At 24.1% G+C, this 13,565-nt stretch overlaps 1 protein-coding gene and 1 non-coding gene across 2 annotated transcripts; both read left to right on the forward strand.

Moving 5' to 3' along the window:
- On the forward strand, positions 1-119 carry LOC114127904 (5S ribosomal RNA). Its single transcript, XR_003592716.2, has one exon. It is a non-coding gene; the product is annotated as a 5S ribosomal RNA (ribosomal RNA).
- Positions 120-200: 81 nt separating this feature from the next.
- LOC114127900 (uncharacterized) lies at positions 201-3,849 on the forward strand. Its single transcript, XM_027992259.2, has 4 exons — positions 201-360; positions 438-699; positions 1,280-1,496; positions 3,686-3,849. Exons 1-4 carry the CDS (start codon positions 340-342, stop codon positions 3,732-3,734), a joined length of 549 nt encoding a protein of 182 aa, XP_027848060.1. The 5' UTR covers positions 201-339; the 3' UTR covers positions 3,735-3,849.
- Positions 3,850-13,565: the final 9,716 nt, after the last annotated feature.

The raw sequence follows: 13,565 nt of genomic DNA on the forward strand, positions 1-13,565 counted from the left end.
GCCAACGACCATACCACGTTGAATACACCAGTTCTCGTCCGATCACTGAAGTTAAGCAACGTCGGGCGTAGTTAGTACTTGGATGGGTGACCGCTTGGGAACACTACGTGCCGTTGGCATTTTTTTTTCAAACTATAATTTTGTTTATAAACAAGAATTATATTTTTTCTTACTTTACATTTTTTAAGAAATGTAACCAAGGACACAATATGTATACATTATGAACCATATTTTTTATTTTATAAAATAACAAAATAAAATATCATATTTACTACTTCAAGTAGTAGTGTAATATTTACATATTATAGCGATTATTAGGTTTATACCAAAACGATCGCTATGACTGATACTGCTGCAGAAGTAACCCTCATATTCTATTACTTATACAATATATATTTTTAAAATTTAAAGATTAAACAATAATAATTTTATTTTAGATCGTAAGAACTGAAATTGAGAACCCCAAACAAATAACGTCGGAACGCCTTGGAAACTTTTTAATTGGTGGATGTCAACAGAATAAAACAGATACACTAAATTCAGATTTAATATCGGAAAACTTACCTAGAATAAAACTAGCTGGAGTAAAATCAAACTTATACAATCCAGTACAAAGTACATTTCGAAGGCATGATATTGAAAATCTACAAGGAAAACTTAGTGATGAACTTTCGAGAAGTACATTACCGCCAGGATTAGGTACTTATTACCTATAAACAATATTAATAAAATAAATGTTGTTTAAATTATACGAAGGACATTTTCTTTAAGTGTGGTAGGACACACATAGATTAGGTTATTATATTCAATAACATGAACAGACTCAACTTGAACTAAATTTGAACTAAGCTTGAAAAATTCTACATTTTTGAAAAATTTCTTATTAGTTGTCTCTTACTCTATTTATTAACATTTAAAATTTCAATTATTATTTTTAGTGTTTTTTTCTATTCATTATATCAATAAGAAAATGTTTACTTAGTAAAAATGTTTGGAAATAAATTATACGAAGTTCTTATGACTTATAAGTTTTAACTATAGCTATTTAAAATTATTAAAGATATTTATATAAATTATATCAGGCATGGGTTTTGTTGTCCTTACCTTAAACAGGTCCTTGATCCTTATTTTCTATATTATTATGCAATATGGATTATTCCCTTGTTTTCATTTATATTTATTTATTTTTAAATTTGTAATAAGTTTAAATTAATGTTTAGAAAATGTTTTTAGAAAATTATAAAAATGTAATTTAATTACATTGAATTACATTTTTTAGTTGCATTGCCAAGTTATAATGATCACAAGTTTGATCCACCGCAGATAGTTTGTCCAGGATATGATATTTTACCCTTGCCACTAAATACAGAATACCAAAAAAAAACTACTGATGAATTATCATTTTTAAAACAAAAAGATTTGTCTGATTCATGGAAAAAATTTATAGATAGCGTACCTATGTCTAAGACCAGGATGGGTCATATTCCTAAAAATAAGTATAATAATTATTATTGTTATCTTGAATTAACAATTTTTTTTTAAATTAATTCCTAATCAAAGATCAACCAAAAAGGTTAGCTAATACTAGTTAACGTATACACGTACAATAAAAAAAAATGTTACTAATTTATACATTTAATGCCAAAAATGTAGCTATACATTTAAAATTATAAATCATTCAGAATTGTTATTTGATTGTAATAGTAATATATTAAAATAATAATTATAAAAATATAAAAATACTATGAAAACGATTTGTGGTAAAAATATTTTTATAAACCAACAGTATTTAAAAAATAAACATCTTAGATATATACAATAAAAAATGTGATAAGCTTTAATTTTTAAATTGATACCTATTGTTAAATACCGAATTTGTTTCAAAACAATTTTAAAAAAAGAAAAATTAGACAGTGGGTGTACTTTTCTGCTGTACCATTAGGTGTTGGGTGTGTTAGTGTCACTATTATGGATGCTTTAAATTTAAATTTTATTATATATATCATTGTAAACGAAAAACGATTCTGAATGGAGACAGCCCGTCAGCCTTTATCACTATGTATATATTTCATGGTATTATGTTTTTTGATATTTTTATTAAAGTAATTTATTTTATTTTTGTTATTAAACTAAGTTGATAAATTTTTATTTTAATATATTGCACTTATTATATTATTAGAATTTATAATACTTATATCATAGTATATCACCTTGTAATAACATCTTCTGTAAATAACACAAAACGTAAAAATAGATTCCTAATATAAATAGAGATAATAATGTCTTAAAAAAATCAAAATCAAAAATGTCATTCGGTATAGTAAAATTCATAATTGTGTAATATACGTACAAGTTTTTTTTTCCCTGAATAATGTTTTTAAATTATAACAAAATAATATTATCTTACAATTTAAGTAAGTAATTTTGTGAAAAATCTAACTTTAAATGCTTATAGGTTATAAAAAAATTGTGACAATATGTTTTTAATATATATTTTTTTTTTTTAATATAATAAAAACTTATGTAGGATCTTATGTTAAATTTTCAAGAATTTTAACTCTACGAATAATTGTTTATCAACAAGTATAGAAAAAAATATTTGTCATGCCTATAAATAACACAAAAAAATAAAATTAAAATTTTTAGAAAATATTTATGATGTAATAAAAATGATTTTTTGTATAATATAATATAGAAAGAAAAACTTATAAAAGCCTTATATTCAATTTTAAAATCTAAGGTATAAAAACAAAAATGATTTTTCTCAGACATTTTTTTTTAACTTTAAACACTCATAAAAAATAGATTTTTAATAGATTTTATTAGATAAATTAACGATTAATCAGGATTATTGTATCAAATGTATAGAAAAAAAAGAAAAGTATAAAAAAAATGTTAATAATTATAATTCTATAAATAACACAACCAACATATTTGAAAATGTTATCGTAAACATAAAATAGTAACATAAACATTTCAAGTAGGTGTCTAAGGTTATTCATTCTTGAGTAATACAAAAAAATAATCGATTTTGTCATAAACTTGATTTACGTAAAATTCTGTTAAGATTTCCTTTTTTTGATTTTTTTGTTGTTTTTGTTAAAAAAATAATTTGAGAATTTTTTATTTTTTACCTCTTTAAAGTAAAATACAAACTAAATTCAATTTTCTACCAGAAACCATCCCCATTCCTTAAAATTAAATCATTTTATGGACTACTTATTGTGTACACACACATATATATATATATATATATATACAAAAAAATGAAAACATGCATCATTAAAAAAATCAATACATTCATTTCTCCGCTCAGAATTTAATAGTGCAAGAGACTTATAAACCAATGAATTTTTCTCAACCATTCATTTTTTTTTTTTTTGTAATTTAAGTACCTATACTAATACAGTAATACTTTAAATATAACATTATATATTATTATATTATTATTATATAATTATAATATTATGTCATTATATATTTATATACAACAACCATAATAATTAAAACGCTCGTAGCACTATGTAGTTTAAAAATTAGTTTTGTTATAAACAATCATTAAATAATATATATAATTTATAAAAAATTGTTTATTTATAACTATAAATTAAAATTTTCATAAGAAAAATTAGTAATAGTTAATAATACAATATATTAATAGATATGATTTGTTTATTTATCTTAGAGATTATCGTTTTCATAACTATGTGGTGAAATACATGAAAAAAGATTAAGCTACGAAAAATCATCAAACTTCCAATATGAAAAAATAATTATTATGAAACAAAATGAATAAAATTTTATTATGATTGTATGCGCTATCTATTAAACACAACATGCATTCAACAACTTCTGTTGTTTTATTTTCATCTACAGATGGTGCATGTTAATCTAATACTACACAATATTATTATGACTACAAAACATAAAATTAGTACTTTTTTTTAACTTTAGTGTTAGTGTACAATCTATATTTAACTTATGATCTTATAATAGTTTATAATATGTATTGTGTTTTAAAAAAATAGAATACCATTTTTTTTATTCAAAATGATTTAGCCAATTGTCACAATTTATTTTAAGATCCAATGAGTCAAAGTAAGTTAATTTCAAAATTATGTTTTCTATATTATAATAATATCTACTTTACTATATTTAGATGTTAGATCAGTGATATATTCGCCATAAAAACACAGGAAATTTCCATGAAAAATAGACATTGTTATATAATGAAGTAAATACATTCCGTAATAGGTATAGTCACTAGTCTGCGGGGTTTGTTAGCTAATGTTAAATAAACATGATTTCAGAATAGTTACATAAATAAACGCTCAAATTCTCACTCATGATTATTAGTACATGGAATAGTTAGATTCTAAATGTATATTGTACATATTATTACCTTCTATTTTTTTGATTTTTAGCCGTTGCATAAAGTGGAACCGGGTGAACATTACTTCTCTCAGTGTAACGTAGTGTAACGTAGTGTATTTAATACACAATATAGTTACCTTCAATATGAGGGCTTACATTTTTTTTTACATTTCCTATTACACATTCTGGATTTCTCAATTTGAAATCAATTTCTAGATCAAGTCAGAATCCTGGCGTTCTATTAAAGAGACTCGTTCATTCTGACGGATTTCAGTAATCCGCGATTACTAATCACCATATCGCCTATGGACTTCTTTAAAGGTCGAATGAAAGGCAGATCTGTAATTAAGGGTGGCAACTAGTTGCGTCCCACGGTAAAAATTTCTTCCTAATTACAACCCCCCTTTATTGGGGAGCATACAAATTGTGGCCAAAATTTTTTAATTAATCATTTTTGAACTACACAATTTTATACTCTAAACTTTTATATAACTACACATAGTTTTCATTTCTTAGCCATTAAAATAAAAGTAAAACACAAACAAAACCGAAATTTAAATCCGTTAGCAATAAAACATTCTTAGCTGTAGAAAAATCGTCTAAGGTGTTTTCGGTATTTTAGGTGCCTATATCTACATTGGACTATCATTATTAAACAGTCATTGAGGTATCAGGTAGGTAGGTAAGAAAGAAAATTATTTGATATAATCTTTCAAATCCATATTACGACCACTGACTGCCGTCATTATTGAACTGGCAACGATAATAATATTAGGATCTGGGCAAAAATTAATCGGGCCGCAACTCAAATATGACGCAAAAAACTCAAGCCGCTATTCGGATTATAGGTCTATTTTTCTAGATATCTTTTGAACGCAACTTGTATACAACTGTGATTAAATTTATTAACGGACAGCTATATGTCAGTATATTATAATAATATATTACACAATTAAAAATAGGAACACTATTTCATCTAAAATAGCTAAATTCTATAGCCAAACTGGCCGAACGATCGTGCATGGCAATAAGAAGGTATAAGAAACAACTAAAACAAGAATAGATTAAATGAGGTCGCCTTATTGGTAAATGGCATATAACATATAATATAAATTCTATCGGAATGGAAGAATATCAAAATTAATTGTGCCAGATAATGAAGTAATTGATGAGTTTATAAAGTCTACAAAAATTAAAGGTTGGATTTTCTGTTATAAATCTTAATGACTAGAACTATTGACTATGAAAAGATAAATAATGAAATAAAGTAAGCACTTATAAGTTATAGTAATTAAGAACGTCTAAATACAATATATTTTGTTATGTAATAGATACATTTTTGTTTTAACAAAACATATTTGAAGCTCTCAGGTAACGGTGTATATAATGCACGAAAGTCAACAAATAAAGATTCTTTGCTCTTCATGATATAATATTATTGGTATCAAAGTCATATGGAAACTTAGGGGGGTGGTGTAAGAAAGGCGGAGCTCTGGAAAAATACATCCCCCACTCTTCTTAAGAAAAAATCCTAAAACTTCTGTTTGAAACTTTCAGTGACGTGTACTGTATGCAGTATTAGACCACACGTCATGGTTGAACATAGTGTAAGATAATTATTTTTAAAATAAAAAAAAAATGTATTATTATTACAGTTTTATTTTATGTATATGTGCACCTGTGCATATAATAAATTGTACAACATTTAATTTTAATCACCTACTTACTACATATTAATCATATAATTTGATTTTTAGCCTGTTGTTAAATTGTATTTATTTCTTATCTGTCTATACCATATAAGGTGATACAAAATAAAAAAAAATTATTCTAAATCCTAATTTGAAATTCTTTACTATTAATATAGACCATATTTTTAACTTAAATTTTGTATACTATTTAAATAGCATTATTCTGTAATAATACCATTTTATTTTTCAAATAATTTTTTTTTTTAATATTTATGTTTCCGCATTGAAATTTAAAAAAGTAATTTTTGAATTATTTAACTTTGTATGATACTGAAAATAATAAATAAATTATAATAGATTTGAATGATGTTGTGGCTATTATTATTTTAAAACTTTAATAATTAATATTAATGTATAAAAACTTTATAATTTGTAAAAATAATAGGCACTAAATGAAATATAATATCATATTAATATTTTTATTAAATGATTTTAAAATACTATTGTCCTTAATACTAGTATATGTATTATGTATGCATTTTAATAACTCAAAAACCACTCATTCAAATATTGATTTAGATAATATATCAATATTTTCAATAAAAGTCACTAGCTTAGCAATTTACAATAAAAAAAATATTGGTTCTAGTTTGAAATAAAGAAATTTGTAAATCGCTACAGTACACACTTCTCAAAATTGTATAAAAATTAAAACATTTTAAAATGTGATTTTACAAATATACTTAAGAAAAAAACTATACAGTTATTTTCAATGACAAAATCAGAGTGTGCTTGTGTGGAATAAAGTTTTACCCATCTTCAAACTCAACTACACATAATTCGATTACAATACGATCGTTTTATTTTTGTATAATTTTCATAATAAAACCGCAAGAACTGCGTTCACAGACCCGGACAACAATTGTTCAGCCGAGAGGTTAACAAAAATGCGATAAAATGAATGTAAATTATTGCGCAATAACAATAATTGGTATTATATAATGTAAAACTGATATTAAATTGAAATTAGTCATAACTTAAAATTGGATGTATTTCAGTATTCATTACTTTTATTTTATTTTTAAAATGATGTATGTTTATATTTGGTTAATAGTGAAATTTTTTAGAATAATTGCATATATACAATAATAATAATACATTAAATTTGATATGTTTGTATTATTTTTGCAATTTTACCAAGATGTTTAGGTAGAGTTTTGGAAACGATCCATCAAATTGTGTGTATTTTTATGACTAATGTCTTACTATGTAGAATTTTTTTTAGAATACCCGTGTTTTTAATGCAAAGATTGTTATACATTTTTGATTAAATTGTTATGATTTTCATAGCTATTCATAAAAATATGACAATGTATCATTTAATTTACTAATATAATTTAAAACCCTTTACTTACTCTGTTAATATAATAAGCGAGCGTGTTCGTTAAATTCTAGTATGTAGATTAAAAATTAGCCAGGTGTAGGTACCAATAGAATACAGCACCTGTCTCCAAATATTTTTGCTCAAGAGCCATAAAATAATTTAGAACATTTTACATTCCAATACGTTATTAATTTGTAAGCAATAATCATAATTGCGATTTTTAGTATTATGAAAAGTATAACAAATAACTATAATAAATAAATGTAGCTTTTTAATATTGAAAGTACCAGGTACTTAAAAACTATGATGTTTATATACGTAAATTATAAAATTCATAAAAATAACAATCATAAATAAGCTAATAATATGAATACTTCATTTTAAAATTATTCACTATTTAGTCATGGGCGTTGAAATAAATGTGTCTCACAGGCCTTAGTTAAGAGACTCGTAGAAATGATAAATTTATATCTAATAGAACTAATAGAAGATCAATTTTATATTTATACTTGTTGATTAAGAGCTATATCGGCAGTTGTAGTAATTACAGTACCTATTACTTATAGAATTATTGTTAACAATGATAATGTACATAGATTACTTTAGTCATAGAATTATTTACTTACATTAAACTATAAATTATACAGGTTTGATTGTTTTGGGATCTTGAAAATATATTTTATGATGGATCTTAAATTGGAAGTCCAGTCCCAGTCCCAGCGCTTATCCAATTCGTTGTGGAATATATATTTTTTTCTTGTAATATTAAAATATTCTACAATTTTTTGAAAATTGTCATTATTCATTAGTCAATCTCCGAAAAACCTTATATTTTATTGTTCTTTTTTTTATTGAATACTAAATAATTGTGTAGTAAAACTTAACTATATTATCTATACACCTATACAACTATATATACACTGTATTAACATTAATAAAAATCACAATATTTTTTAAAGCTAAATTATTGGTAGTGATTGAAAATAAATTGAAAAAATATGCAAAAATATTATAGATATCACCATGAGTTTTGAATATTACTTAATGATTATAAATAATAAAAAATTATGATACTTAATAGTTAAAAATATTATTTTATACTTAAAAATAATAACATTTTTTGCTATGCTAGAATGCAGATTCTTTATAAAAATCTTAAAATAGATCAAATAAGTCATGTATACATGCTGTTCAATGTTGCATGTAACTGTATGAAAGATGTTAAACGCAATCGAATAAAAATAAAAGAATAAAAGATAAACAACAAAAAAAGTGAGACATGGTTTACACATGAAAATAGGTCATTGTTTAAGTACCTACAGGATTAATACGAACATCCTTCCAAAGATGAAACACGAGTTGAGTATAAAACGTTTTTATTTAATATTAGTAAATATTAAATAATAATTTTTAGAATTAAAAATTAATATTCTTAATAATATCATGGATGTAATAACTAAATATGTATTAAATAATTCACCAAACATGACTAATGACCTTTATCTCTTTAAACCCCTTTATCTTATTCAATAATCCAGCTATTCAAAATTTGATTTTTTAAATTTTTAATTGTTCCTAAAAAGCGTATTTTAAAATTCTTGTCATTATTTGTACTATTTAGGGAGTGTCCTTTGGAAGTACCTACACATTTCTGTTTCTTAATAATTGATTAGCTTCTTTTCTACAGTAAATTATATAACAAAAGTATTTTGAAAATGTTGACACACCTATTAAACTCAAAAATAGTACGAATAATTTATTTATTAAACTTTTTATTCTAAGAATAATAGGTCTATATTGTAATAATAAATTTAACAATATTAATCTATATCAATCAACATTTATGAATTGTAAAAATGGTCCAAGTCAAATAAATACTTGATGCACGGTTATATATATTTTATATTTATGTAAAGCTGTTTCTAATGAAATACATCAACACTTTCAAAAATAAACAATTCACTAAATAATTTACTGTAAGAAAGAAAAATTTTTTATTGGAAAAATAAAAATGTATATCGCCACAGGACACTCTTTATAAAAACAACAGTATAATTAGTGTTGAAAACTCGCATGAATCATAATACTTCATTTAACTCAAGACAAGTTAACATTTTAAGCATTTAGTCATAGTGTTTACTGTTCATACTTAGTTTTATTTTAAAATGAGTTTTTAAAAGCGTAAATACTCAAATAGTCTAAATGAGTGCATAATTATTTTCAAAATTACAAAATGTATTAGGTATTGAGGGAAGTATCTTCTGGTCTAATTTCCTTCAAGTCCCTTATTTTATAAGACTTTGTGATCATATTATTTGTATTTTGTACCTATAGACCTCATACACTGTTTTTGGACTGTAAATAAATTTAGAACATTTCATATGAAATTACTTTAATCTTTAAATTGTAAGTAATTTATTTTTTTCCTTGTAAGCTACAGTAGTTCGTTTGAAAAATATCCTTAAATAACAATGAAAATTCTATTTAAACTCCTTTTTTTCAATGCGATAATTGTTGCATAAAATTTTAAAACAACAAATCGACACTAATAATTTACCGAGAAGATATCGATTTAATTAATTTACATAACGAAAACAAAACTATAGATATTCTTTAAAAAAAAACCCTTGTGTTAATAATAGAACTATATAAGGTCATTATTGAAATATTAAATTAATATTTTAAAATGTTATTGAATAAAAAATATGTATGTAAAAAACCAAGTTAGTAGATAATTAAAAATATTATTTGCAATAAATAAGAAAATGTGTAATTAAAACAAATAAATAATAATACATCAAAATTAAATAAAAAGTGTCTTAAATCAACATATTATAGTATTATAGTCCATTCTGCACGCAAGTTGTTGTTTTAATAAAAAAAAATTTTGATTTGCCAAATGGGCTTGTTGAGACATAACCACTCTCCAGAGCATCGGCTGTTACTTACAGAGGGGGAAGACAGACGTTCTAAGTTCCCGAAATAATTTTGTTACGAACCACTCGGTTGGGTTCGTGTTACGTCGAACCTTTTATAGACACCACCCAGTTCACTCAGAAAACCCCTACCCCACTCTATTCTGATGGGTCCCATAACACCTATATGCTGGCGCTACTCCAGGGAAAATGCGGTAACTCTTTAAATCCGATCCAACATAAAATACCTATATAAATTAATTTTTTTTTTTTAAACAAAAACGAAAAAATGTGTATATATTAGGTAAAAATTTAAAGAAAAAAAAATGATACATTATACACCTATATAGTTATTAAACAAAAGATATTAAAATGTACGTTTTGTGTAGTGTGTACTAATATAACACATTTTTATAGTTGATATAGTCATAATATCATAGTGCCTATACTCATATCAACCATGTAAATATCAATAATGTAATTGCATCTTGCGTTACTCTCAAGCAGACACTGATACCTTATGTCATCAAGTAAAATGTATAAATATACTAATGTCCCATGTTATCCCGCGACCATTGCACAGCGTTTCAGCGAATATTTCAACGCCTACGGGGTCCACCGAGCCAGATTAGGCCCTTTGCGCCCCACTCCGTTCTATTTCTAGAGATGACAATACTGAGCTGCCGTGTGTAGTGGACCCGTTTCAATATTTCAGGAATTCGTTATGATTATCCTGTTTATTTTTAACAGTCGTATCGATTTTGTTTTTTCGTGTAGTTAGAATATTATGTTTATTCTATTATAATCCTAAAAAAAAAAAAAAAACATAATATGATAAAACTATATTATTTTCATCTCTAGTAACCCGACGCCACTACACCAGTGAAATTGAACTTTTAATTTAAAAGGCTTAGTTTTTATCCTATAATAAATTACAAATCTGTAAAGCGACATTGAGTCTATGGCATATGAAAATGCATAGTAACAATATAGGATACAAATCTATATCTTGAAACAATAGCAGTAGGGACCATGATAGATAATCAATAATTAATAATTTAATTATTAAAAATCTTTTACTATTTTTAAAACTTTTAAAGCTGAAATCTACTAATAACTACTCTAATAACTTTTCTAACTTAAATATACTATTCAATATTTTATTTTATTTGTAAAATTTGATAAAATAATTGTATCAAATTATTCATACTTACAAATATAATTACAACTATTTAAAATATATAGAATGCATCACTATACTTTTCCCCATGAAATCATTTCATATTAATATATATATTTTTAAAATAAACACTGTTTAAAGAGTTAGGTACATTTTAAGATTTTTTTTTCCGTTAATTTTGTTTAAAATAAGAAGTAGGCACTTAAAAATCTAAAATAGCTCGATCTCTAGAACTGATTAAAAATATAATTTATTTTATTTTAAAAAGTGAATTATTAATTTCTATAAAAAATGCACTTAATTTTGTAAGTTTTAAAGTACATAATGCATAGTACGAAATTCTAAGAAGGCTCGAGAGAATAAAATAATACATATGTCGTAAACAGAATATAATATACAAGACCTATACAGATAGTGGGTGGTAAGTTTAGGGACAAGCAAACCGAGTATACAGTATAACAACTTATTTATTTACTTTTACAATCATTCAGGTATTTTTTTAATATTTAAACTCTAAATATAAAATTGGTGGGACTAACATAAGAATCTTGTTAACATAAAGTATGATTACTCTAAAGTTAAACATTAAACCTGCATATAAAATGAATAGACCTCACATGTATAATGAGACATTCTTAATTTTTATAATGTGTCATCTTGACAAGAGTTATACTTAGTTAATGTAGTCAATAATAATAATAATATCATTTCTTATAATAAATATTATTCAGAAGTAATAGTTTCCCTGTCATTAACTTTGTAATTTTCTGAGTTTCAAATTGTTTATGAAGAACTAAAGACATGTTAAAAAAAATCTTAATAAATCACAAAAACTAGGTCAACCCTATAAAATTTCTAAAAAGTCTTTAGTTATATTTTATTATATTTAACTTCAGGATATTTTAATATTTTAAGAAACTTGCTCTTATTTTAATGAAATTCAGAAAACAATAAGTAAAATTCAAATAAAAAATATATACATACCAGTTTTAAATGCATGCATACGTGTTAAATTCACTTATAAACATAAATTAAATAATAGTCTTTAATATGTTTTTAAAACAACATTTTTATGACTTTATTTCAACTATAATTATTTTAAATCTAAAACCTATATTATTGAAAATATTCTAAAAATTTGGTTTATTTCTTATAATGAAAAAAAAGATCAAAATAACATGGACGTTAAAAAAAAATATAATTAGATAATAATATAACATATTTTTGGTTTTCAAAAATAACTTCACTAAATATAGTAGTATTTTTATATACTTATGTGTTTACATTTCAATATGTTTACTAAATTCAATATATTTGAAATTATTTCAAAAAAAAAAAAAAAATGTCTTTATATAACCAAGATATCTTTTGAAAAATTAATACTAGTACTTAAATATACTAATATATTAATTAATATCGTTGGTTAAAATAAGAGTAATAAATAAATTTTCAAAAATAAAAATCCTATCCTTAATACTTTTCTACGAAAAAAATCAGTTTTTTTTAAACTAAATCTTAACTGAGTATTGCTAATTGTATATTTTTTTTTACTTCAGTGATTTATCGTTTTAAATTCATTGCTTTCTATTATAGAAACTTCACTCCAGTTTACCACTCATTTCTATAGTATTTATTACTTAATGAGAATTTTTTCTATTTTTATAATATAAGGTATAGCAAATTATGAATTGAAAATTAAATTTGTTTTATTATAATCTCTTATAACCCTTAATAATCAATGATTAACTCTATAATGCATACGGCATACCTATGTATCAAGGATTAAGGACCAAGGATATACCTATGTGGCTATATGTTATATATAAATATAAAATATTTATAAACATGATTGATTCTTTTTCGGTAGTTAAAGGCCAATACAATTTTAACTATTCCTTTCAAGGACACAAAACGCCGACCTCAAATGTTCAAGTTCGTTACTCTCCAGCCCTCGAAGTAAACAACGATTATGTGGAGGGAGTAGCTTGTGAGTGGGCGTCAAAACGGGGGCTAGTACTAGT

The sequence above is a fragment of the Aphis gossypii genome, chromosome 2 (genome assembly GCF_020184175.1).
Source record: "Aphis gossypii isolate Hap1 chromosome 2, ASM2018417v2, whole genome shotgun sequence".
Classification (NCBI taxonomy): Eukaryota; Metazoa; Arthropoda; class Insecta; order Hemiptera; family Aphididae; genus Aphis; species Aphis gossypii.

Bases quoted from the DNA above. Each gene is read 5' to 3' on its own strand.
- LOC114127900 (XM_027992259.2), top strand. From the start codon at position 340: ATGACTGATACTGCTGCAGAA. The intron at 361-437 runs GTAACCCTCATA...ATTTTATTTTAG, and splicing joins TGACTGATACTGCTGCAGAA to ATCGTAAGAACTGAAATTGA. The intron at 700-1,279 runs GTACTTATTACC...TACATTTTTTAG, and splicing joins TACATTACCGCCAGGATTAG to TTGCATTGCCAAGTTATAAT.